The sequence below is a fragment of the Pholcus phalangioides genome, unplaced genomic scaffold, assembly GCF_987345545.1.
Source record: "Pholcus phalangioides strain wild (caught in Gottingen) unplaced genomic scaffold, Ppha-v1.0 ptg000010l_1, whole genome shotgun sequence".
NCBI classification, from domain to species: Eukaryota; Metazoa; Arthropoda; class Arachnida; order Araneae; family Pholcidae; genus Pholcus; species Pholcus phalangioides.
The window spans coordinates 17,633,452-17,659,872 of NW_028301603.1; the positions used below are offsets into that span (position 1 = coordinate 17,633,452).

At 40.9% G+C, this 26,421-nt stretch overlaps 1 protein-coding gene across 1 annotated transcript in view; it reads right to left on the reverse strand.

The window, feature by feature from the left end:
• Positions 1 to 26,421, reverse strand: part of LOC149081020 (midnolin-A-like) — a 36,496-nt gene that overhangs the window by 3,532 nt on the left and 6,543 nt on the right. The window contains exons 2-6 of the mRNA XM_089237764.1: positions 11,794 to 11,881; positions 9,142 to 9,198; positions 3,047 to 3,496; positions 2,361 to 2,448; positions 1,916 to 2,230 (exon numbers count right to left, since the gene is read on the reverse strand). Coding sequence (XP_089093890.1) covers positions 1,916 to 2,230; positions 2,361 to 2,448; positions 3,047 to 3,496; positions 9,142 to 9,198; positions 11,794 to 11,881 — 998 coding nt within the window. The remainder of the gene's footprint in view (positions 1 to 1,915; positions 2,231 to 2,360; positions 2,449 to 3,046; positions 3,497 to 9,141; positions 9,199 to 11,793; positions 11,882 to 26,421) is intronic.

Below are 26,421 nucleotides of genomic sequence, written 5' to 3' on the forward strand. Positions count from 1 at the left end.
AAAATGCTTTGGATTTGGGAAGGGGGGCATAACTATTGTTATCTTTTCTTTTTTTTTTGCTTCTTCACACTCATTACAGTGGGGGCAAATGAAAAATATGATCGTCAGGGAGCCCGTCAAAAATCTCAACCCAGGCTGGTTGCTTCCAGCAATGGCCCAACCCTTTGGGGTACAACACTTATATCCACCTGGGCCATGTCTGGCTGTCTGGCTTTACAGCCTTGGCCCTGCTGCAGGATATTGGTACATGTGATTCCCCCAACTTGTGTTTTTTCTTGCATGGGCAAAGTTATGGAGCATTTGCTTAGACCCCCATAATTTCTAGCCCCAAAATTTAAACAACATACTATGTATTCACTGACTAACCATAGTCGCAGAGACATCCTTATTGACAGCCCGGGAAACGGGGGGGGGGGAGAGACCAAGTGCGTTGCTCCCATTACAGCGAGACATTCACTTAGACTTTTTACGAGTATGCAAACTGACGGGCTTGCACAAGGGGTATCTCAGGTCATCACTTTACCCAGAAGCCTGTTGCAGTGCTGTCTTCACACATGAGCTCACTCAAGGATGAGTGAGCCCCCCCCCCCTCCCGAAGGCCTCATGATTAAAATTTGGTGCTACGTGATTTTCAAGAGTAAGGATAAAAACTGACAGGCTGGTAATTATCCAGGCCCATAGGGCCATGCTCTGGGGTCATGATTTTTCGCGAGAAGGCCTTGGCTATTCCATACATGAAGATAGACTTGGGTAGGGGATGATGTCTGTATTCATATACAATATATGCATATTCATAATATCAGTTGGCTCCACCATTGGGGGAGGGGGGGGGAATCCGTACCTCCGCCTAAGAAATACTTACATGAGTCACCATGCCCTGTGTCTGTAAAGAGCACAAGGGAATATAGACTTCTCAAATGGGGAGGAGGGCCAATGTCTACCTCCACACCTCCACACCATCAATATTACAACTTTTCACTGCACGGCTCTGTACATTCCGTCTATAGTTCAGGGCAGCACTGGAAATAATCATGCGCTCATGAAGAGCTCGATTTCAATCAAGAGCCCTAGAAGCTGTGAGTCGTCCTCTTCTGTGGCACAGAGGCCAACTAGAAAAATTCGTAAAAAAACTTTGCTGCCATCTGCTGGCATAATGTCCCACTTTTAGTTTCGATTTCAATATTCAGCCGACAGATGGCAGTAAAATATCTGATGCAAACTACTTTCTTTGCATGTGCGGGAATTTCAAAATTTCGCTGGGTGCCAATTCACAGACATGAGGTTGAGTCCCCTGGGTAAAGCACTAAAAAACGGTCCTAGGTGACTATGGTCAAAGATATTTTGGTTAACCAGTAAGAAAATGTTTAAATTTTGTTCTGCGCGAAATCATAAAGCAAGGGTGCCTAGCTTATTTGCAGCGCGCGGCCTACTTCATGTGTCGCCGGGAAATTTGAGTTATTTGGAAATGTATTTCGAGTCACTTCAATGATCGGGAAACGTGCCAAGAGCCACTAAATTGATCAATAGAAATTTGAAGAACTGTAAATGTGCCGCGGGCTACTCCAGTGATCTAGAAATGTGCGACCAGCCACTTAAGTAATCTTCAAATGTACCACGAGCCATTTGAGTGAGCTGGAGGTGTGCCGAAGGGGGCGATCAGTAATGTTTTTGGGTGGATTAAATGATCTGGAAATGTGCCGCGAGGTAATTAAATGGTTTGACAACATTTCGTAGACCAACTTGAGTGGTTTGGTAATTTGTTGCGTGCCACATCAAATGACTCCGAGGGCCACATTTGGCCCGCGGGACATGGGTTGAGCAAGTATGTCACAGAGCCATGGACAAATGCCGGAACTGCCAATGCGGAAATGAGGACCCTCAATATGATAATAATCACTCTGGGGCTCAATCTCACCTTCGATTTCAGCGACATCCGTCATGCTGACGTCACTGTGACTTGGAGAACTTGGCGGAAGGGTCGTGGTGCTCAGTGGAGTAGTCGCCGTCACTGTAGCCGTGGTTGTGGTGGTAGTTGTTGTTGTTGCCGAAGCCGCCGCCGCCGCTGCTGCTGCTGTGGCAGTGAGGTTCGCACCCCCAGGTGAGCACAGGCACTGAGCGGATGGACGACAGTGAGACGACGCACCCAGCAGATCGTTCAGGATGTGGATTATGGTGGTGATGTCCCTCCTGGGCCGGCCGTCCTTGTCTTGGAGGGAAGGATTCAACGTACCTTCAAATTAATTGATAAGAAATATTTTTCAATCAAGATCCATTTCAGATTTTCATTGATATGCGCCGTTAAGCAAATTGCATGTTGGGTGCGCGCGCATGCTATAGCACCAATGTTAAAGGTTAATTACCAGAAAAGGTTCCAGAATAGACGCCTCTGCCATGATGGAACATGCTCTCGATCACAGCGCCTCCTTGACGACGAGTAGTGCATCGACCCTGTTGTAATCCAAAAATACACCATAATTATTTTTTTTGTCGGAATTTTTTCCATTATACATTGATATTACTAGCAATAATGACTTTTATCTTAAAATGAATATAGATATTAGGCGTTCGACTCATTGAAGTTTTTTGTTTCTCAAAACCATAACTTTAAGACGCCACTGCTCTTCCTGGATGTGGCCGTGATAAGTGAATTCACCGGCCGTTGTTCCAGCCTCCTTGGGTCCCTGGACGCCACTGAGAATACGTGCACTGCAAGCAACAATGCCCCAAATTTTATTATCCGACATTCGTACGCATTAATTGACTTTGCGGGTACTATATTGATTAGAATTTAAAACGGCCTCTGGGGAAACCTTTTTGCCCTTTCAAGCATGGCCCCACAAGGGTGGGGCCCGGGACGAATCTCCTAAGTTTCGTTTCTTCACGCTATAAATTAAGTATAGAGGGGCCAATGAAAAGTCTGGCCTGGGGCCCCCCAAAAGTCCCCATGCTTTCAAGGGCAATTCTTCTCGAGTGATTGAGTTGGAAAGCTCCACGTGGATGGTTCAATTTAAGCAAGATATTACTTGGAACTCTTTGGCGCACTTACATCACAACTCTCGTTCATTTTCTGGCTGAGCGCTGCCGACGAAAGATGCCTCAGCGTATGGGTCAGGTTCCTGCTGGCCTCGGCCAGGACTTTGCTGTTGTTCGAGGATGGCCCGGCTGGCGCTGCTTGTGGTGGTACTTGTTGTTGTTGCTGCTGCTCGCCCACCGGTAAAAGAGGAGGAGCTGAAGGGGCGACGGGCAGCTTCGGAGAAGGGGGTGGTGATGGCGGCGTCGCACCCGCTGAGAACGGCGTCGGAAATTGCAGCGGCGTACTGGGCGACGTCGGCGTCGTCGGGGGAGTGGGAAGCGGCGACGGCGTCGACGCCGCAGCACCGTTGCGGTTCGAGGGCGGCGGCGTGATCGTGGACAGTTGCAGCTGGATGAACATCATGTGGTCGCCGAGCCTCATTGTCAAGTTCAGGGGCGACTTTCCCGTCAGGAAACTGTCGACCTGTAATGAGAGAATCGCAATGGAGTAATCACAATCCACAGAAAAATTAAACTCTAAATTAAAAAAAAACTAGGGAAACATTTTCATGGCGACTTAGAGTCACTTCTGCTACCAACTGATTTTGGTCGCCATGGAAATGTGACTGGCTGAGCAGCCTACTCGTTTTGGTACTCATAACGCATGAGCACCGAAATTCAATGAAACATTGGATTTTGTGAATATCCTCATCACCAAACTTGTAACTATCAACAACAGGGCTAAGATTCCCACTTCCAAATGTCATTACGTCAAATCGAGACCAAAATGGCTTGGCGAGAGAATAAAAGATCCAGTTCACTGAACATCGATTGTGTGTCCATCCTCAAATAGTTTAATTTTTAGAAACTTAAATCGCCAATGTAGCCAACTGCGAGTGTCAATTCGTCAATGTTGCCAAACAGTGATCGCCGTTTCCCTAATGTACCAAATTCCTGGGCCTCCCTGGCCGCAGAAATCCCTTACCCACGGTACCATCATCCTGATTTTCTCACGGGTTCTTCTCGTCAGCCCTCATTTTTCTTGCCTATCCCGACCCAATGTTCTTGAGGGTCCTTTTTTTTAGGGTTATGTACATCCTCCCCCCATGTCTCTTTCTCCAGCTATCATTTACTCCTTACTGTAACCTTGAAATATACTCGCGGTTCTCTTGCTTCTAATATTCATATACTGTTGGTCCCTTGCCATAGAGATTGTGCCATTCATCCACGACTTCCTTTTCGTAATACAGTAGTTCCCGAGGGTCTATTATCGTGCCCCTTCCTTACTCATTGCTCCCTTGCACTGAAAATCAAACCCCGTGAGTCCTTGCCCTAGCTCTAATTTATCCGTTGATTTCTGACCCTATATTTAGCCATATAACCACCAGTTTTTTTGCTTTAATACAACATCGAGTTAATTGCCCTAATATCTGAGGGTTTTTCTGCCTAAATAGCTAATTAATTGCTTGTTTTTTTTTTGTCTCCATAGCGATATGTATCCACGAGTTCTTTGCCAAAGTCCTCCTTTACCCGTTAATCCCTTGCCCAGTCAGGCAACCACGGGTTCTTTGCCAAAGTCCTCCTTTACCCGTTAATCCCTTGCCCAGTCAGGCAACCACGGGTTCTTTGCCCTAATATGGATATACCCCCAGTGAGAAAATTGCCTGATAGCCAAATGTGTGCCTAATGATTTTTTTTGCTCTAATAGAGTGAAATACCTGCTTGCTTCTTGCCCTAATAGTGCAACCGCCAGTTTCTTGCCGAATTCCCTCACTCACCCGTTAACTTCTTGCTCCTTGTTAGGCTTACTTGCAAGTACCCGCGAGCTACTTGCCGTAATAGTCAAACACCCGTAAGTTTCTTGCCCGAAGTCAAATACCTGCGGGTTATTCCCCATAATAGTCTAATGCAGTCGGCCCCACTTAAACGGATAAAATGTACCGACACCAAAATGTCTCCCGTAGAGACAATGTTAAAGTTTCCGCCTCTTAATACGATGATTTCAATGACTTTTCACCGCTTAATCTAATATTACGCTTCGCAAGTAACAACAGTTAATACACATCAACCACGAAACACACAGTGCTGTTATTATAAGAAACATTTGGAATTAATTGGAAAATATGTCAAAATTAAAAAAAAAAAACAATGTACATATGAGAGTAGTGGCGTCCAAGTATTCAAGTTGTCTTTAATATGTGAATTTAATTATTTTATTTCTGTTCTCTGTTGAGCCAATAGAGGGCGATAACTTTCCCGATGAAAAGTAAAAATCTTAGGTCATTGTGATCATTTTGTAATTAAATATAATTTTCATTTCATTTTTGATGTCTGATTTATTCGAGAAACTTATGAAATTAATGTTGATCCGTCATCAGTTTTCAATATACAAACAATGCTAAAGGGGCCATTCAAGTATTACGTAAACAGATTTTTAGCCATTTTTGACCCCCTCCCCCCCCCCCCTTGTCAGCAGCATCAAAAGTCAGCAAATCCGAAAAACCCTCTCGATGATGACGTAATACTGTACTTGAATGAAAAACTTGAAAGTTGAAAAACAACAATCGATGTGTTCCCTGCAAAATCGGATATGATATCCCGCTTATTCAAACATTGTGTCATGAAACCAGAAAAGGGCCGGATTCACCGACATGGTTAAAACTATAGTCACATTTTTTTTTTGATAAAAGATCGACACGGATTGGTTAAATTCAGGTTTTCAACCTATCTATGTTGATCTCTTATCCAAAAATTGTGACTACAGTTTAAACCATGTCGGTGAATACGGCCCAAACCGGCGCCGACTGTACCTGTGCGTTATTCCCCATAATAGTCAAATACTGTGGGGTTGTTTTTTTTTTGTTTTTTCTGCTCTGACAGGTATTACCAGCGAGTTAATTGTCGTAATATTTTTATACTCAATAACTAATTACCCTAATGGCCAAACACCCATGGGTATCCTTACCCTTAGTCAAATGTCGAGGGATTCTTTACCATGATAGTGAAATGCTGAGGATTTTTTTGTCTTAAGTCAAATATCTGCTTGTTTCTTTTTTCCAACAGTAATATCACCGAGTTTCTTGCACAAGCTCTCACTTGACCCGCCGATCTCTTGCGTTACCGTCATATACCCGTGACTCTGATGACCATCGCAGCGCTCTTACAAATTTATGAGTTTCCGCAAAAGTCGTGTGAATCCGAATCCCTACGCATACGCACATATCAATATCACCGTCACGGCTTCGACACACGCCACTGGGAGCGAGAACCGTTACTGTATATATATATATATACTCGTTCTCTCTCCCTTACGATCTCACAAATACTTCACAAGGGCCACTCTTCTCACGGTCAACATCCAATAAGAACAACAAAAAAAATTGAAGATTGCAAAGTTCCCTTTTGAAATGATCCAGTGACGGTACCTGTACCCTCCAGACGAGTAATGACGTCATTGGGAACATTATCGTTGCCAGGTTACGAAAGTGAAAAAGTAAAAAAAAAAAAAAAAAAACCGAGAGAGAGAGAGAAAGACCACCTACGCATCAGGAACTCAGAGAAGAGTCTCCGTTCCGAAGTTATGACGTCAAACGAATCTTAACCTATGGCAGAAGTGCCCGTCGTCGATACAACATACCCACGTTTTTTCAATACCGTCACCGGGAAAAATACTTTTTTTTTTTCGTGTTGGAAGGATGACCTTCCGTATAGGTGACCAGAGCACAGAGCTGTCATCGATCACTGACACACACGAAACCCTATCGAGTCAGACATCAGATCCAAGATACGTACAGTACTTTCAATTTCTTTTTTTTACACGAAAATTCAATCAAGTGGAAGAGAAGTGTGTCAGAGCTGCCATTTGGGTGCTCTTGCTGATAAAGACGGTGCTCTCTCGACTGGGGGAAAAAAAAAATGGGAGCAGGGGAAGGCTGACGTCCACCTTCCCTCCCGGAATACTTTTTTTACGGTATGAATTTACCATAGAAAATCCGTAAAGTGAGGACTTATGAAGGTTCTTGCTTAGGTGCCCGGATCCATGGAGGCCTCATCTTCTGTGGCTAATTGGCTGTAGTTTAATGTTCGTTATATTCCGAATAATAGAGAAGTTGGTGTCACGCATCAAAACTCAAACATAAAACTGGGTTTTATCGAGTGCTCTTCTTTTTAGTTGGACGTTGAACGGTGCTCTCATGGGGAAAAAAAATCTAGACTAACTTCTGTAAAATTCCCCTATGGACAAGTCTTGAACCGTTTCGAGTCCGAGCATAACCTATTCCCGCCATCATAATCAGAAGAAAGCACTCATGTGTATAGCACCTCTTATTCTCTAACTTAAATCAGCATAATGTGAATCATTCAAATTAATGAGTGGAACGTAAAACTGGAGACCGCAGACGGATAGGGGGGCCTCGATCAGTGGGAAATTTATACTATTACCATACATGGGCGTAGGTAGACATCCGCCCCCCCCTCCCCCGTCGTGGGAACTAGCGACTAATAACTCGTGAGCAGGAAATGAAGTACTAGGGATTCAAGGAGCACCGCAGTCGGCCTGCTATCTTTGAACGAGGTCTTCTTAGGACCGTTCAGAAAATACTGATTTCATTTTATAGTAAATTTGTAATTCAAAATATAGATTCTTTCCTGGACTTCAAGGACAGAACAGTGAACCCCCGGCAGGGATCAAGTCTACATTTTGTGTTGAAATGATAATGAAATCGACCAATGACCGGGCTAGTTTCGTGCCCCCCCCCCCCACACACAACCTGAAATACACACCCCTGAGACTACGATTTTTCGACTGGTCCCCCAGGACACAATATTTCCTACACAAACCACTCTTAAACATCAAATAATGGGATTCATTCTGGGGTCACTGAGCTGTAGACCTGGAACCATCCTCCCTGTCTCCCCTCCCACACGACGGAAGGCCATAGGTGGTCGATCCAGTCTGGGAAATCACTGCGGTAAATCGGCAAGAGAATGGACCCTTGCAAATATTATCTCGTGTTTTTTTTGATTAGTCAATGCAAGAGCGATAAGAAAGAAACATTTGCCGGCAGGCTTCGGAAAAGACTCGAACAAAACTCGAAACTAGTCCAACATAAACACTCCGAATAAACTGTGTTCCAGTTTCAATGTCTTTTCCAGTCTCTTCGGAATGACGAAAAACTATGTCTCACTCATTCTCTGTTCTTAAGAGGGCGCCTAAATACAAAGTATTCATTTGATATCAAGACGCAAAGTTTTCAAGTGGCAAACGAAAAAAAAGGAGCTTCCGACGACGTCCAAAACAAACACGAAAAAAACTCTTTTCCCTCTAAAGAACAAAAACAAAAAGAATTATACATGTAATGTATAAGTTGGCTCTTTACAAAATATATGCTCTTCAAGGCGAGACCTGTCGCCAACGCCATCCATTTCGAACAAGATGCCTGCCACAAGGCCGTGTGTAGGTCGATGAGAAAGTAGTTCTCTCCTCCGAAGATATGCGCCAAATTGGTTGACAACAAAACGGAAGTAAAGACTTGAAGGAAAAACAAAACAAAGTATCGAAATTTTGCCAAGAAAAATAACGATCGCCAACCCGCGAAAGTAACAGCAAGTGTTAATCTGTCTCTCCATCTTCGAAAAGAATTTCGCCAAGTTTAACAAGCTCTCCGAAAAGTTGCCGATGCGATCACTAGGAGTTCAAGCAGGCGCGGATCAGAGAGGGGGGGGGGGTCGATAGCTTCTCCCGAGAAAAAGATGAGAAAATTGGTCTGTCCCGTATATAATACGGGATGAGTCTACGAGCAACATCGTGCTGGATCCGCGCCCAAGAACATGAAGTTCACAATTTGCGCGAGATGTGCCAATAATCTCAAGTGTGTGTGTGTTTTAGTCATTGCGCTTTTACATACATCAATAAGTGTTCCCTGCGCAGTTATTGCGCTTTCATTTGCGTCAATGCCTTTGCCTCCCGTAGTTATTACCCTTTTACATCGCCTATAACTTTTCTTCCTGCAATTATTACGTTTTCAGGCACACAAATAACTTCACCCCCAGTAGTTATTTGGCTTTTACATGCACCGACATGTCATCCACGGTGATCAAGGTGAAAGAATGAGATACATTGGAACCTACCTGTGCGTCATTTAGGGTCTCAAGGGCCTGCATCACTCCAAGTTCTTGCCTTTGAGCCTGTGAAAGGTACAAAATTACCATTACATAACCTTCTAAAGAGATTTTTTACATACATCGAATGCTAAAATATTTACATAATTCAATAATTTTAAGAGGGACTTTTCAAAACGCGCTAAAATTCGAATCACATCTCACGTGTCTGGGATACCTCATGGAGTCCTGATTCGTTCCATATGCATTGTGCACATCGAATTTAGAGCCAAATAATGATAATGGCAAAACGTAATATCGATAAAGTGTGTGTGTGCGTGCGTGAAAGAGGATAGATACGGCACCGCGAGTGGTGGTGGCCGACGGCTGTGTCGTGACGTCAAGCACTTTCCCGTCAATATTTACGTCCACAACATGCGACCTTGAGGAACACGTCGCCTGGCTACGATCTCTGACGTCAGACAATGAACTCGCGTTGCTATTGGTTCTGTTGCTGGATTAGCAATGTTTTAATTGGAAAATGTTTCAATTTTATCTGAAAAAAATAATGTTGGGCAAAAAAAAAATCACAATCTGAACCCGACAGTGAAATTGAAACCTCTCGATAACGGACAGGGCCCCCCTTGCCCCGAGACTGAGAATTTTGTCCGCTGATGGGGAGTGTCCGCTATGTGGTAGGCTCCACTGTATTACGTCGTTCCCGAAATGTTATAACCAGGACTGTGTGCAGCCACGCCGGGCAGCAAAACGGGAACTGATCAGCAAAGCTTTCGCATGAAATTCTATCTACGGTTTCAGGAAATTAGTTCACGCGCCCTTGAGGTTACTAAGGGGGTGCCCGGGATGTGTTAAGAAAATCTATACACCGGCGGCTCGGGAAAAATCTCTACCCACGCGGGACTAATTTTTGGCACCGCTGACAACGGGGGTTTTTTTTTTCCGACAAAGACTTTTTTTGCCCTTTTAACTCGGATTTGTTGCCCCTCCTAGAGCGGCACCTTACGATGCGAAAGAGGCGCCCTAGCATTCCTATAGCGAGACTCGGATATCTCAGAGGGATCCTTGGCACATCCGTGACAGATCGGGGGGGGGGGATCCTCGGGAGAGTGTTTATAAAAATCAAATCAAATGCAGAAATACGAGCTTTCAATTTCGAATAGCCATCTAAGTACTTTTGGTATCAGAGCATGGGCAACACTGGCATGGAGTTATTTTCCAGCATGACCCAGGTCGTCTTCGACAAACTGCTAATTTCCTTGAGACAGAACGACAGGAACGTATCGAGCCTCGATAAATAACCGTGTTGCTGCCTTCCGGGGCCGCAACACGGTTGGACGTGGGTCATGTTGGGAAATAACTCCATGCCAGTGTTGCCCATGCTCTGATGCCAAAAGTGTCCGGCTTTCCGGGGCAGCAAAAAGGTTTTTTTTCTCTTTTTTTTCACTAGAAGGAAACAAACTTAGTTTTGCCGCCCTCTCGCTGAAAAACTTCATATCTGTGCAAACAGTGTTATTTCCTCCTATGCGTTTTGAATTATAAAAAAAACATTTTTCAATATTTATTCCAAAATTTTGCCACTCCTTCTCAATACATTGCACACACCCTCCCTTCCCTTTAGTTCCATCTCCTGTATACGTCGATGTTCTTACGCGATTCCATAAGCCGTCTCCTATACACAGGAAATTCCCCCACGGCCGACGAAAGCCTCGCGAATAAATGAGTTTCCTGCGAACCAGAGCCTCAAAAATCCGGTGTGCGTGGGCGACTCTATCGCAATTATCGAAGGACGACAACGTGTGTGTGTATTACCCGTACATACGGGTTGGTGTGGGAAATTGAAGAGATTCGGCAACCATTGCGAAACATCAACCGTCGTTGTTTTACGCATTCCTCCCTACATTACTTGCAAGTGTCTGAGTTCCGATAACTCTCTCGCTCTTCCTGGATCCGTCATCTATTATTCTGCCGGGAACAGAGATATTGCCCTTCGAAATCGAAATGTATCGATCGACGGGGGTGTTTACGGGACGAAATATAAGACACTTCTTGGAGTAGGAAAGTAGCACAAAACGCTATTGATTAGAAATCGAACGTTCCTCGGAGAATCGATCTCACGCTAATTCCGCTGAAAATCAGTCAATGATACGCCTCCTCACTGACGTTTATGAGATCCAACGCTTTATCATTGAAGAATTTGTATGTGACTGACTCAGAGGCGTATTTAAAAGGGGGGCGGGCTATAGCCCAGGGAGGCAAATTCGAGAAATGAATTGTCAAGAAAATTAGTGAGAGTGGGAGAAAAAGGCGATATACAGACATGAAACCCATAAATCCGCCTTTACCTAGACAGGAGACTATATATCACTTGTTAGGTCGCTCACTAACCTAGAGTTTTTAAGCATGTGAGTGATCTAAAGTTTGCAAGTAATTAAGTGTTCAGAATAGTGATCTAGAGAGAAAGGAACCAGATACGTTGACCTAGGGAACAAGGACCAGGTCAGTGAACGACCGAAACAGCGATCTAGAAAGTTTGTTAGCATGGGAGTGACCAAAAGAGTGAACTAGAGAGGAATGTACCAGGTCAGTGAGTGACCAAAAGAGCGTGGTTTCACAAGTCTTGGTGCAATTGATGCAATAAAAAAAATCATATATGTAACTCACCATTAATCCCGTCTCCACGCTAGGAAGAAGGGTCAATTTGGAACCTTCCACGACGCTATTGCCTTCCAACGTGCCGTCAACCAACTGCCTGAAAATACGCAAACAATTGAAAACTGTTAGGAAAGACATTGTTAGATACTTCAAAACTAATAACTAAGCTGTCCACAGGGCTCTTGAGAGAGGTTCCCGCGTGATTAGGGGGGGGGGGGGGGGGCAAGCGAAAATCCAAAACATTTCGGCGTCCAATTTTATCAGTAGAAACGAAATAATAACTCTGCTGACATTACAAATATATGTATATATATGGCTGCATCTCGAACAATTCAACCCTTTGAGCGGCGTTGACGAGATATCTCGTCTCCTTAAAAGCATTATTTTATCATTGCCAAGCTCAATTATGTTGTGAAATTGATTTTTCTGAATTAGAGCATATTTCTTTCTGAGGAGGATTTAGTGATTTCTGCTGTGCCGCAAGCAGCGGTCTTCAACTTTTCAAACACTGTGAGCCACATCGGAAGTTCCCACGAAGTCCGCAGGCCTCCAACTCGTGTATAATTTAATTTAGAGCAATCTTAATAGAGGGAATCAATGGCCCCCGCCCCGAATTGAAAAGGGGACAAAAATCAATTGAAGGTTTTTTTTTATTCTTTTATCAATTATCAATTTCTATTAGTTCTGAAGTAATTTTCACCAATTCTGAATTTTTTTATTATTGTTTAAATTAATTAATTCCCAACGAAATCACTTTAAATGATTCTGAAATGAATTTTTTTTTCAGTAATTATGCAATTCTCTGATTTTGTTGATTTAAAATAATTTCTATCAGAAGTTACTTCTGATAGAATTTTTTTTTTCCACTGATTCCGAAATTACTTGTTGCAAAAATTCTAAAATTGTTTCTTTCAGTAAATCTGAATCTTCGCCAGTTCTGGAATTACCTTTTTCATCAATTCTGAGTTCCCCACATTTTGTTCCAGTAATTATTTCTTTCATTTATTCTAGAATTAGCTCATCAATTCCGAAATTGTTCCTTTAATAAATTCTAGAATGAATCGCATTTTCAATGATTTCAAACATTTCCTGAAAATGACCAGCGGGCCACGACAGACAGTTTCGCGGGACAAATGTGGCCCACAGGCCATGTATTGAATACACCTCTGGCTTAAAGGGTTTAAATCCATTTCTTTAAGGCTCGTCGCGTCTGCAGAATTTCCAGGCAAATAAAAAGGCAATTAATATGTTACGCAAGTGTCCAATATAAAATGGTCATAGCCTAATATTTTTTAGGCCTGCTGTAATGAGTCCATAAACTTTTAAGCTAATTAGAAAATTTACGGTTATTTTAAAGCCTGGTTCCGTCCAGGACCACAATTAACAGACGCGGGGCTCATTACAAAAATAATAAGACGAGAGAGAAGAGGAGGACGTCTTGATAATTTAGAGCAGTGTTTCTTAACCATTTTTTGCCCGTGGCCCCCCTTTGAACCATATTTTTTTCTCGTAGCTCCTCTGGCTTACCCAGAGTTTTCAACTCTCATCTAGAAGCAAGACGTATACGTATTGAAATTATTTTTTTCAGTGAATTTGTACTGAACGAAAATTTTGCAAAGAAAATTGGCCTCCAGACCACTAGCCTGGAATTTATTGATCTCCCCACTAGTCCGAGTTCTATCAGGACCGTCTTAACATCATGGGGCCTCCACCTTAGGCAAAGTGATGCTATGGTAATCCCACATTTTAGCTGGAAAAAAACAGCCTACAAATTTCCTACTTATTTTCAAAATTCATATTGCACTATACAAAATATCATAAGGTATCACTTATGGGCATGAGGCCCCTGGACATGACCCCTCACAAGAGTGGGACTGACAGAGCTACAGCCCGGGGCTTAATATGGTTTACATCTTTTTTTTTGTTGTTGTTCATACAATAAATTTCATATAGAGAAGGGGGGTCTGAAAAATTTAGCCGGGACTTGAGAAAAACCTCATCCTAGGGAACTTGTTGCGAAATGTAGGCGGTGAGGCCTGGGTGGGTCCAAGCCCTAAAGAAGGCCCTAGTATTATGGGTGGTTTTGTTGGTTTCTCTCTCTCTCACTGTAAGTGTTGATCACTAATATAAAATCTTTATTTCTCCACACCTTAATTTTTCTTCTCAGCTCTCCAAACCACCTGTCATGGCCCCTTTCTCCATTTTCTTCCGGGGCCCCCTTGAAATATCCCAGTACCACAAGGGGGCCATATGGCCCCCGGTAGAGAACCACTGATTTAGAGGACCCAAAAATGTTTCGAGCTTTTTAGCTCCGATATTATTGTTTTTTTTTTGGGGGGGGGGGGGACGGGTTTCCAAAATTCATACATTATACAGAATATACAAGAATGCTGTAAAATATGTGTAAAAGAGATATATTTTAAATAAATGGAACATATTATACTAGAATTGATGGAAATTCAGGATTAGTAACAGATATAATTAATGAATTATGGAAAGCTTTCAATAATTTGGGGCTCGCGTTCGATTAGGGATCTATGCCCTTTTGGCCCACAACTAAAAACGAAAATGCATTTATTCACCTGGGGCTATCTTCTGTTTTTGTGCTCTTTCTATGATTTTGTATGAGAAAAAATGCAATGTTTTAGTGGTATATAATTTACTCCTAATTACCATGAGCGCGGGGCTCGGTCCGACCACAAATGCCACATAGGTCGGATTTTTCGATTGGATACGACACACCTACGAAATTCGGCAGTGATCGGCCCCAATTTTTTGATTTGAATTGAGGACAGTACAGAAAATCAATTTTACGAATGAAGATTTAAACAGTAAAATATCTGAATATTAAAGCGTCATCTGTAGTCAAACTTTAATACTAAATATAAAATTACCGTAATTACAACTGAAAACTAATTTTGTGATGTATTTACGTATGATACACAAAGCACTTTATATAAAATTTTATTTAAAATTATTTTAAATTTTTCTGAGTTTTTATAAAATGATTAAATGAATTTTAAAGCAATAACTTTCATGATTTCTTTTCTTGATGTTATTGTATGTTCAAAATAATGTTTTTAAAAATTATTACATATGTATACGCTTATCGGAACGTATGTATTCGTAGGCGACGCGCAGTCTCTCAAATCTACAGCCGTAGTATGCGTGTTGCATTTAAGTCTTGAATGAACACAGCTGATTTATGCGAAACGACCTTCAAAGCAGCAGCATACCACTCACAGCTGGTCCTAGGCTATTACTTCATCGAACCACAATATACAGCCCGTTGTAGAAACATTAAAAAGAGCCGATGTTACATATTTGCATAAAATAAACCGCTCACATGCAGGTGCACCAATTTTTTTTCCCCGTACAGGAAATCGCTTCCGGTGCGTGGGCAACCAAGAACGAAACACTGCAGAAATACGACGGTAGATGGCGCAACACAAATTTCCTTTGTTTTGCTGCGTACGTCTTTTCTCGTTTCTATAGTAATGAGCCGAATCACATCGACGACGCGTGGGCTGAATAAAAAGCGGCGGCAGGTGTAATTCCGTGTAAGTTGATCTTCGGCTTATACTTTCCCATGCATACACTACCCCTAGCTATTTTCTTTTTCTTTTATTGATCATAAAATAAAAAACAAAAGCATGAAGCGATATTGCGTGGGTTACGACAAATGTTGTTCCCGGACTTAACAGTACAACTGCTATGTTGTCTTTTTCTTTGCTGGATTATCTGGTTTTTGAATCCGTTTTGGTATAAATTGTTCTTCATCAGGTGAAAGGCAGTATAAAAATTGTAAAATAATAGACAATGTGTGATAGAATACAGATAGCATGTGCGATAGAATAAGATCTCAAATAATAACAGATAGTACGAAAATACGGTGCCACACTATATCTCTAAGACAAAACTACATATATAGAATGATACAATTTTCACAAGTAAATGAAAAATATTTAACAAAAAATCAAAATAGAACCACAAGTAGATACAATAGAGTATATCAGGTACCGAAGTCTAATAAAACACTGTATAAAAAGAGTTTTTCCTATGTACATAGCCCCTAAAGTTTTAACCTTATTTTATACTGAAAATCAAATTAGCAATAGAAAAAACATAAATCATATAGTATTTGACTTTGTTAAAAAATAATGATTATGAAATGATTTTAACAAATACGCTATAATCAGATATAAAAATAGTTTTGTGCACTGTGTACGAAAAGAGAAAGAAATTGTAAAATGATGAACGGATGTATATGGTTGTTATTGTGCATATAAGTATAGATAGATACATGTATATGTATGGTGTTACATGTAATGTACTAACTGATATTTATAATAAGTAATTTAATAATATAACCGTGATTATGACTCTCAAAATGAGAAATCTAACATCTTAATGTATACCGTAATCGTAAATATAAGTTGTATATAAATAAAAATACAATACAACATGTCTAATCTTTATAAAAGCTGTTGTCTGAAACATATGTGATTATAACCCCTTTAGACCTGCTGGAAGGACTTTTAAGTCCCTTGGGGTCACAAAGTGTTTGTATTCATGTGTTTTTATGTTTGTACCTATGTGTATGTTTGTATTTGTATATATGTCTGTGTTTCTGTGATTTGTTTATTAAAAAAAAAAATTCTCGATAACTGCTTTCATTGATTTTCTGAGTCCCCCCTCAACCAATAATTCTAACCCTTTAAGTGGCAGAAATATCTCGCCTCTTTGGAAATTTCTTATTTTAGCATTGACAAACCCCGATATTTCGTATAGTGGATTTCTCAATGAAACACTTTTCCCTATACCCCCTTAGCTTATAATCTGCTTGAAATCGGGATAAAGCCTTCTTCATTAAAAAAAAAGATAATGACATTTTATAGAGGGTTAAGTGATATCTGCTGTGCCACTTAAAAGGTTAAAGTGCAACATCCATCTCACGGAGATGGCGTCCTAGTTATCATTTATTTTGTGATGCGTAGATCCAAAGTTATCATGGCACACCATCGTATATTAAATACGTATCCACATCGGTATGTACAGTAACTACTTGATGTTTTTCCTGGTATACTAAAGATGAGAAAGTAGCACAGGAGAAACAATTGTCTACGATGAGTGGAAATTATGAGTCGCCGGTAGAACAACATTAGAAGGTGCCTTGATTTGGTGGCAGATGCGAAAAACATTAATCTACCAAAAATTAAAAACTATCGCCAAAACACTCACGCTATATCGAAATGTGGATTTTTAATTGTGGGACCAAATAATGTCAATGACCAAATGTTAGATTACCAAAAATTTTATGTGGATACAGAACCAAACGCCTCAAACGTAGGAGAAGGAAATTTTGTCTGCAACCAAGTATGACATGTCCTCAAGTGCAACAACAACAACACCAGGTGGCTTCACGTAAATCGATCTTCGGCTTATATTTCCCCTTATCGCACCTGCTTATTTTGTTTTTTACGTTGCCATCAATAACAAAAATACGTAAAATAGTATCGGTGGGAAAATAACTCAGTGTTATATTTCGGGACAGACCTCCACGGTAGATGGTGACGTTTTCTGACACACACACACACACACAGAAAATTCAGATTCCACAAACTTAATTAAACATTGCACCATTCGAGTTCAAAGAGATTCTCTTCTGGAGGAGGAGCAGCCAGCACAACAACAGCTACCGTTCCCTACAGATCATAATCAATTAGGCTTCTTAACCACAACCGCCACCCACCTTGAACCGCACCATGTAAATGGACCAAATGATAATAAAGTTTCCTCGAAACATCGTGATTTAATTAAAAAAAACGGAAGGAGGGGGGGGGCAACCGCAAGAAAGGTGGAACATTCCGAAAATTCTCCACGATGACAACAGCGAGGCTCTTTCTTCGCAGAATTTAAGTTAGGTCAGGGACCTTGAGAGAGAGAGAAGAACCGCATGCCTCTACGTTTGACCTTGGAGTCGCCGTCCAAGGACAGGTCACGGGTCATTTATATTTTGCTCCGCCATTTTTACAACTTTTCCTTTTTGTTGATTGAACCTTTCCTCCTGTTCTTCCGAGAAATAAAAAAACAAGTAAAAAAGCTCTGGAACTAGTTTTTATTTTGCTTTATGGGGGACGGACGGACATCTTTGTATTTTGTTTCGGTTTCACTCGTGGAGAAAATCTCACGGGAAAGGCATGTTTTTTTTCAGTTTGTACATGATGCAATGTAAGTTATGAAACAATAGTTCGAGTGCACATGGAAATGCGACATTTTCGCAAAATAGGAAATGATCATTTCAACTCCATCTATTAGCAGAAGGCCTCCGCGAGAAGCTCGTGACATCACTGAAAGTCATCTCACCTATAACAGTCGAATCCCGTTATAACGAACTCCAAGAGAGACCGGAGTTATCACTTCGTTATGAAGAAATGTCGTTATAAAGGAATTCCAGGTTTTTGCATTATTTCTCAGTAAAATTATCGAGGAAAAAGTTTTCGTTTAAACGAGATTTCTGCTATAACGGTATTCATTAAAACGGGATTCGACTGTACTACAAAAAAAGGTTAAAGATGGCGCGTTCGTCAGCCTACTATATTCAATGGCTATAGGTGAGATGACCTTCTTCAGTGACGTCATGAGCATCACCGCGATGTCATATATTTTTGAAATATATGGCATCCATATTTTTATGGGCATCTTTTTCTCAGCCACCTCGTTGGGCATTTTGCCTGTTGTGGCGTTGTATTTGTATTTATGTTGTTGGTCATTCACAGTACGAGATAACAACAAACCACGCCCTACCTCTCCATCAGGGCAGGGCCGTATTAAGAGTTTCATAGCCCCTTTCCCCCCCCCCCCCGGAAAAAAGGTGATTTTTCTGAGGCCCCCGTGTGGCTGGAAATGATTGTCCATCAATTAATATGCTCCCTCTCGAAAGTTTTAACCAGATCTCATTTTTATGAGGCTCCAACTGCTCGAGGCCGGTGCGGGTGGGCCCATGCGTTAAGACGGCACTGGATCAGGGGGTCCTTAACTATTTTCATCCGCGACCCAAGAGATCAGCTTTCCGACTTAACAGATGGGGCTTTCAAAATCGCAAATCGACCGTACAACAATTGGGGGCATGGTGTACAGATACAGGAGGGGGGCAGTATGCAGTTCGTAGTTGTTTCCCCATTAGACGGAAAAATGCCCTAGCTGCTACTGCGTGATACACATGCTACTAAGTAGCACGAGAGCATGCCACTTCCGAGTACATGCAACTAATGAGATTATTGATAACATTTGCACGAATGTTAATAATGGGCTTAAACGGTGCTCTCGACCTGAGAAAGGTTGAGGGAAACCCCACCCCGCGGTCCCACACAAAATATAGAAAATCTCAACACCATTCATCGAAAGCCCATCGACCCGCTCATCATTATCACAAACCATCAGCAATTATCCGTGTTTTTCAGCGGTATAATCACAGGAAACAATGCACGTTTTGAAGAAGGAAAAACTCATCAAATCAAAATACAATTAGAGGACGAAAATTATTGATCATCATAGACCCATCGGAGAATTAACCTTCGTACCCACGATTCCAAATTGAACACGGAGGCCAAGGCCCGAAAACAGACAGCAATAACACGATAAGTTCGGGCTCCGTAATTTCCAGATGCCTACGCCACTGTAAAATGAAATAAAAAAAAAGTGGGGGGGGGGGGAGAACGAGAGACATTGACGTATCGAATGATGGACGCGGCAGACGCAATCCCAGACGCAAAACTCATTTCCCACATATAATAACAAGACATTACTCGGCAACGCGCATCCTACGCAAAATATTTCGTATAAATAGCAATATGGCGCTCATCGGAAAGAGAGAATCCTATATATATATATAATTCCTTCTTAAAATTCCTACAAAATGTCTACCCGAAAAAAAAATAAACGAACGTGATTTCATGCATTTGCATACGTATTCAAGAGAGAGATGATCAATATCAAAAGTTTTCCTTCGTTTTTTTAAACTTTTCCCCCAATTCCAAAAATGCGTGGGAAATCCCGCCATCTTTAATCATGTAAATGAGATAGTGGGAAGATCTCCGGGTTTTGATCCGACCCGCCATGTTTGTTTGATGCCATCAAATCAAATTAAATGACGCCTAACCCTGTCACATTCGTTGACGAGATATCTCGTCTATTTCTCCCAATGCCCAGAAAAATGTGTGATAAGCTCAGATATCTCTTGCGTAAAAAGCTGATTTATACATGGAGCATATTTCCCCTATCGACGTTCACTTTGCACCGGCTGAAAGCTTAATGAAGCTGTGCTCAATCTTTTGGATGGTGCGGGCCGCTCCATTTGTTTGAAAACGTGTCGCGGGCAACTTAAATGATCCGTAAATGTACCACGGGGGTAGCTGAAATTATCCGTAGATGTGCCCGAGGGCACATCTACTTAAGTGATCTAGAAATGTACCGCAAGGATCACTTAATTGATCTGGGAATGCGCCACGAGCTGCTTAAGTGATCTGTAGATGCACTGCGGGTCGCTGAAGTAATCTGGAAGTTTGCCAAAGACCACTCAATTCGAGTCATTGTGTGTCGTGGATCACTGAAGTGATCTGCGAATGTGCCCCAGGTCACTTTATTGATCTGTAAATACGTCCCAGATCACTTCAGTGATGCCGCATATCCCTCAAGTAATATGGGAATGTGACTCAGGTCAATTCAGTGAATATCCCGCGGGCAGCTTAAGTATTCTGGAAATGCGTCGCGGATCATTGAAGTGATCTGGAAATGTGCCCCAGGTCACTTTGGTGATGTGCAACTGCATCGCAGGTCACTTGAGTGAGGTCTTCAACTTTCACAGAACTTGTGGGGTCATAAAAATTTTTTTTCATGAAGTCCGATGGCCAACAAGTGATACTGTGGTATCCAGATTCACACCGTGGCGTCTTGACGGGTGAGCCTCCTGACTGGGTCAAAAGGCATACGGGGGGGGGGGGGGGCTGTATTTCATTGATTCTGAAATTATTTTTCCTTTTGAATATGAATTTCCATTGATTCCGAAATTATTTCTCCTTTTGAATATGAATTTCCATTGATTCTGAAATTATTTTTCCTTTTGAATATGAATTTCCATTGATTCTGAAATTATTTTTCCTTTTGAATATGAATTTCCATTGATTCTGAAATTATTTTTCCTTTTGAATATGAATTTCCATTGATTCTGAAATAATTTTTTTATTACAAATGAATTTCTATCAACTCTGTTTTCATTAAATGAGTTTTCATGAATTGTAATTTTTTTCTTCAAAAAAAATGTATTCCCATTATTTTTTCCATTTTAATATACATTTTCATTCTTTTTTTTCATTAAATATGAATTTTCGTGCATTCTGAAATTATAATTTCTCTCGTCTAAAATGAATTTTTTGAAATTCTAATTTTTCTCTTTTGAATATGTATTTTTTTTCATTAAATATTAATTTTCTCATTATGGTTTTGTAATTTTTTTGATAGGAATTTTCATTAAAAATTTCTCAATTTAAAAATACTAATTAAATATCAATCTTCTGCATTCTCTTTGAGATAATTTCTTTTTATAATTCTGGAAATAATTTTCATTAATTATGAATTTTCTAGCCCTCGTGTGGTGAAAAATGACCGCGACAAAAATGATCAAACGATTATGAATTTTCATGAACTCCGAGAGCTAAACACTTTTTTCCTCTCATTACTTTTGCTTACAAATTCTGAAATTATTTCTTATCGATTCTGAAGTTATTTCTGAAAGGAAAATAGATTCTTTCACTGATTCTCAGAAACAATTTTTTTCATGAGCTTTTTTTCTCTCTCTTCAGCATTTCTATTAATTCGGTAACTTCATAAGCCTTTTTCGTCGGCAGGCCACTGCAAGAAGCTCGAGGGCCACATGTGTGTCGCGGACCACGCGTTGAAGAGAGACCCCTGGGTAAAAAGGTTAAAATCCAAACTTATTTAAAAAACTAAAAAAAAATTAATTTCCTCTTTTTTGTTTATAATTATTAATTTCGTAATGTGTACTCATGATTAAACACCAAACATTGGTAGTCAGTAGTATCAGATATTTTAGTCTACACCCACACTTTTGCTACCAGTACACGCTGCTTAAAAGGTTATTCCGACAGCCATTGTCCCAGACTGTCTAGACTATCGGGGAAAAGACATGCGCATTCGAAAATTGTGTGATTGATGATGGGGGAAGAAGATTAATAAATGACATTCATGAAAATTGATAGACATCGTCATATAGACTAGGGTTCTTCAACCCCTTTTTCGAGTCACGCGCATCGTCCGTGGACATTTTAACGCATGCTCGAACCAAGACCACCATAAAGGCACGTTTACATGCATTAAGTGATAAGTGCTCAAAAAAGTGTACACGCGTTTCAATTGATTTAGTAGATGGACAATACGAGACCACTCCCACTAACGCATGCTGTGGCATGTTTTCTGCTGTTTTCCAGCTACGAAGAGCGAATGCGAGCTGGTCTCCCATTTAAAAAGTCTCTCCGCAAAGAACAGGTAGCCCTACTACACGATACTGACATAACATGAAAATTCAAGCACTCCCATCTTTACTTCAGAAAATGAAAGACAGATGGCAGCATGAACACGAAACAAGCGCACCTCTGCAACATAGATACGTTAGGCACACACATTCCGGCATGTGCCGATTCGTTAGAAATTCCGAAGAGGAATGTGTACGAGGTGCATGTACGATTAAGTAGTAGTATTAGCGCATGCGCATCATGATTGCTTAATCGAAAAAATAGATCGGACTCCATTCTCCTTAACCACTAAATTACTAAATCACTTACTCGTGGCCCCCACATCCTGAAGCAGGGCCCTAGGCTGGGATCTCTCTCAGACTGAGAGTCTCAGTTAACGGATGTAAACGGGCCTGTATATGATTTTGAATGTATGTCCAGAGCTCTATTATTTGATGCAGCCTCCATATTTTTAATTCTTTGACATCCATTCTCACTTCTCACTTGAATGTGTGTTGCCTTTTGGTTTTTCTGAACTTTTGCAAATTTCTACTCGCTTTACCCTTTAGATTTTTTTTTGCAAATTCCTGCCCACTGAACTCTTTCGAGATTTTTTCTGACTTTGCTTTTTCGAAATTATAGCCTCCTTTTCCTGTTCAATAATGCTTTTTTTCTGCCCTTTTTCCTCTAATTTCTGCCTCCTTTAATTCCCCCCTTATTTCGAATTTCTGACTGGTTTGTCCTTTTCTACATTTTTTCTCACCTCGACATTTTCTTCCAATATCTGTACATTTCGTCCTTTCCTCTAAATTCTCATTTTCTTCCTCCTTTCTCATTTGAATCTTCACAAAATTTCTACTTCCGTTTCGCTACTTTTTTTTTCCAACCTTCTACAAGTATTTCCCAAAATTTTATGTTCATTTTACCATTTAACGGATTCCTGCACTTTTTTTTTTACCCTCTCTTAAATTTCCCCAAAATTCTTCCCACTTTTTCCGTTTAACGTTTTTGTGCCTTCCCCCCCCCCTTTCCGAATTTCAACAAATTTCTGCCCCCACTCCACCTTATTTCAAAATTTCTGCACTTCTTTCCTTTATTCTGATCATTTCTGACCATTTTGTCTTTTTTAAAATTTCTGCTTTTTTTTTTACTGTTTATGAATTTTCGACTCGAATAAAATGTGGTAAACTCTTCAACATTTCTGCCTCATTCTTGTCATTCTGCAAATTTCTACCCTGCTCACTCTCATATAATTTCTATCCCCCTTTTACTTTCATTTCAATTTCTGCCCCTTTTCTACATCCTTTCTGCCATTTTCCAAATTTATAACCCCCTACCCTTTTCAAAATCCTCTTTTTCTGAATTTTTAACCACTTTACCTTTTTTAAAGTTTGTCCTTTTCTGAATTTCTGTACTATTTTGCCCTTTCCGAAATTTTTGCTCTCTCTCTCTCTCTTTCTTTCCTCCTATTCACACAGTACAAAAAATCTGCCTCCCATTTGCCCCTTTTCCGAATCTTTAATCCGCCCCCACCCCATGCCCCTTTCCGAATTTTTTCCACCTTTTTGTTCCCCTTTTCTGGACTTCTGAAAAATTGTGCCCACTTCTGCCTTTTTCAACATTTCCGAATTTTTTTTTGGCCGCTTTCCTAATTTCTGCTGTTTTACGAATTTTTGCCTTGTTTTGCCTACTTTTGAGTAATCTCTTGAGCTATCTCGCTCATCCCCCCACCCCATTTTTCCCGAATAGCTACACCCTTTGCCCTTTCCGGCGTTTTCCCCCCGTTTCACGATAGAAAACTCTTTTCAATTTAACTACGATCATTCCCTCAGAAAGTTGTAAGCGATCCAAATTACTCTGTATAAAAACAAATATTTCTCTGGTTGGCGTCAAAAGGAGAGCCACCGAGTCCCTGCCAAATAATAACGACAAACAAAAATAAAATAAAACTTACAAACTCGGCAGTTCATTCAGTACTTTTTCAGATGGTGGGAAAAAGGCAAGGGTTGCTACGTGCCAACCTCGATAATCGCTTTCTTTCTCTTTCGACCGCAGGAAAATACAACGAATAAAACAAAAAAAGCCCGTACCTTTAAACGAAAAATCTTACGTTGGCGAATTTGGGATGATGTGGCCCCGATTCCCCCTTCCATATACACGATGACAAGCATTTGGGAAACGAAAAAAATAAAAACAAAAATTTACAGTGGGCGACGCATTCCTTGGCTTGTGTCGCATCGTAACTCGTGTCACAAAAGCGTTGGCGTCGCCGGCTTGAAAGACGACGCAAAATGTTATTTTCATTCTCTGTTCTAGTGTGGATGGGACAGGGCTATTTTCTGTACATTTCCACAGCCTTGTATGCGTGTGTGTGTTCCACCATCTATTTTTTTTTTCATCAATCTACGGCACCCGAGTGCCTGATTAGGGCACGCTTCAGAGACGATCACGGCGACGCTTGCGATGGCGGCCTTCGAGTTAGTTAAAAATAAGTCTATTAAAAAGTCTTTTAGGTCTTACTTTTCGGGCATTAACCCCACCCCTCTCCGACCGAACAAAAGATTTAATCCATCCCTACATGAAACCCGATCCTGGAATCGCTTAATGTGCTTTGTCAGCCTAGGTGACAACCATAGGAAACAATTGCGATGAGCCAGCCATGATTCGACGGAGCTTCATCCCAGAGGCGTCACCAAATTTCACCAAGGCCCCGAAGTGTCTATTTAGGGCCGAGCTTTAACATCTTGCGGCCTTTCTGTTTGCCAGAGGTGGATTCGTGGTTCAGCCGCCAGATCACTGACATGATCCCTCTTTATATGCCACTGTTTTGGTCGCTCACATGCTCTTGCACACTCTTTCAGTTACACACTGGCATAGTCCCGCTTTCTAGGCCACTCCTCTGGTTGCTCACTGGACCGACCCCTCTCTATATGTCACTTCTTCGGTCGCACTTTCTCTAATTACGTCCACCCTACTGGTGGCACGCTGGCGTAACCTTGATCCTACGGCGAACGTGAACTTATGGTTTTCCCACCCTGCCCCCATTCTACTCCACTAATTCCTCGAATTCACAGCCTTGGGATACCATCCGCTGAGCACCCCCCCCCCCAACTCCTTAGGCTTCACTCTGAGCAGTTGAATACAAAATTAAATCCGATGTGCACTTAGTATTTGTGCCGTTTTATACCCCTTCCCAAAAAAATATGTTGGGGCGGGGGGCCATTTATAATGCTAATCAATTGTCTGAAAGAAAGACCAGTATAGCGTCAATTATTAATCGCGCTCAAACAGAATCGGCTCCTGCCATCTATCGAACAGAAATTTAAACATATCTATTTACATTGAAATACGGAAAATTGAAATAAAAATTCAATTTTATAAAAATTATTAAAAAATCAAAATATAAATTTTAAAGAAATTCAATGATGTTTTAGATTATATTATTAATCAATAAAATTCAAAATAAATTAGTTATATAAAAATAACTATAATAAAGTTAATTACTATCTTCATACCATTCAGGTGTAATAATGAAGCTTGCAAAAGGGCTTTAATTAATCGGAATTGGCAGAAGTTTGATGGGTTATCATTACCCATTGGAACCCCGTATCACCAATTATGGGTTTCGGACATCTTAGTGCATGGCCATATAAATATGCGGTGCATAGTAATGCTCCGTGCATAGTGGGTCCTAACTTAGTGGGCAACTGGGCATCTCAAAATCATTACAATTTTTATTCATTCTGAATTTTTTCAATCGATTTACCTATTTCGGTTGTTTTTTTTTGTCAATTCACCTTTAAACAACAATCTTTCTGAAATTATAAACGGACCACAAAACTATTTGGTTCGGAAATGTTTTGTAAGAAAAAAAAAAAAATCAAAATACAGTAAGACCTCGGTATAACGTCATCACTTTCAACGTCAACCGGCCTATAACGTCACTTTTTCTACTGGTCTATACCAGTATATTAGTAAATAGGGATTACTCGATATCAAAGTCACCCCGCTCATGATATCAGCTTTGTCCGGTTACTCGGGGTGACGTTAAATCAGTTTGACTGCATCGAAAGTGCCTTTATATCAGGGGTTCTTGACTTTTTGCGTT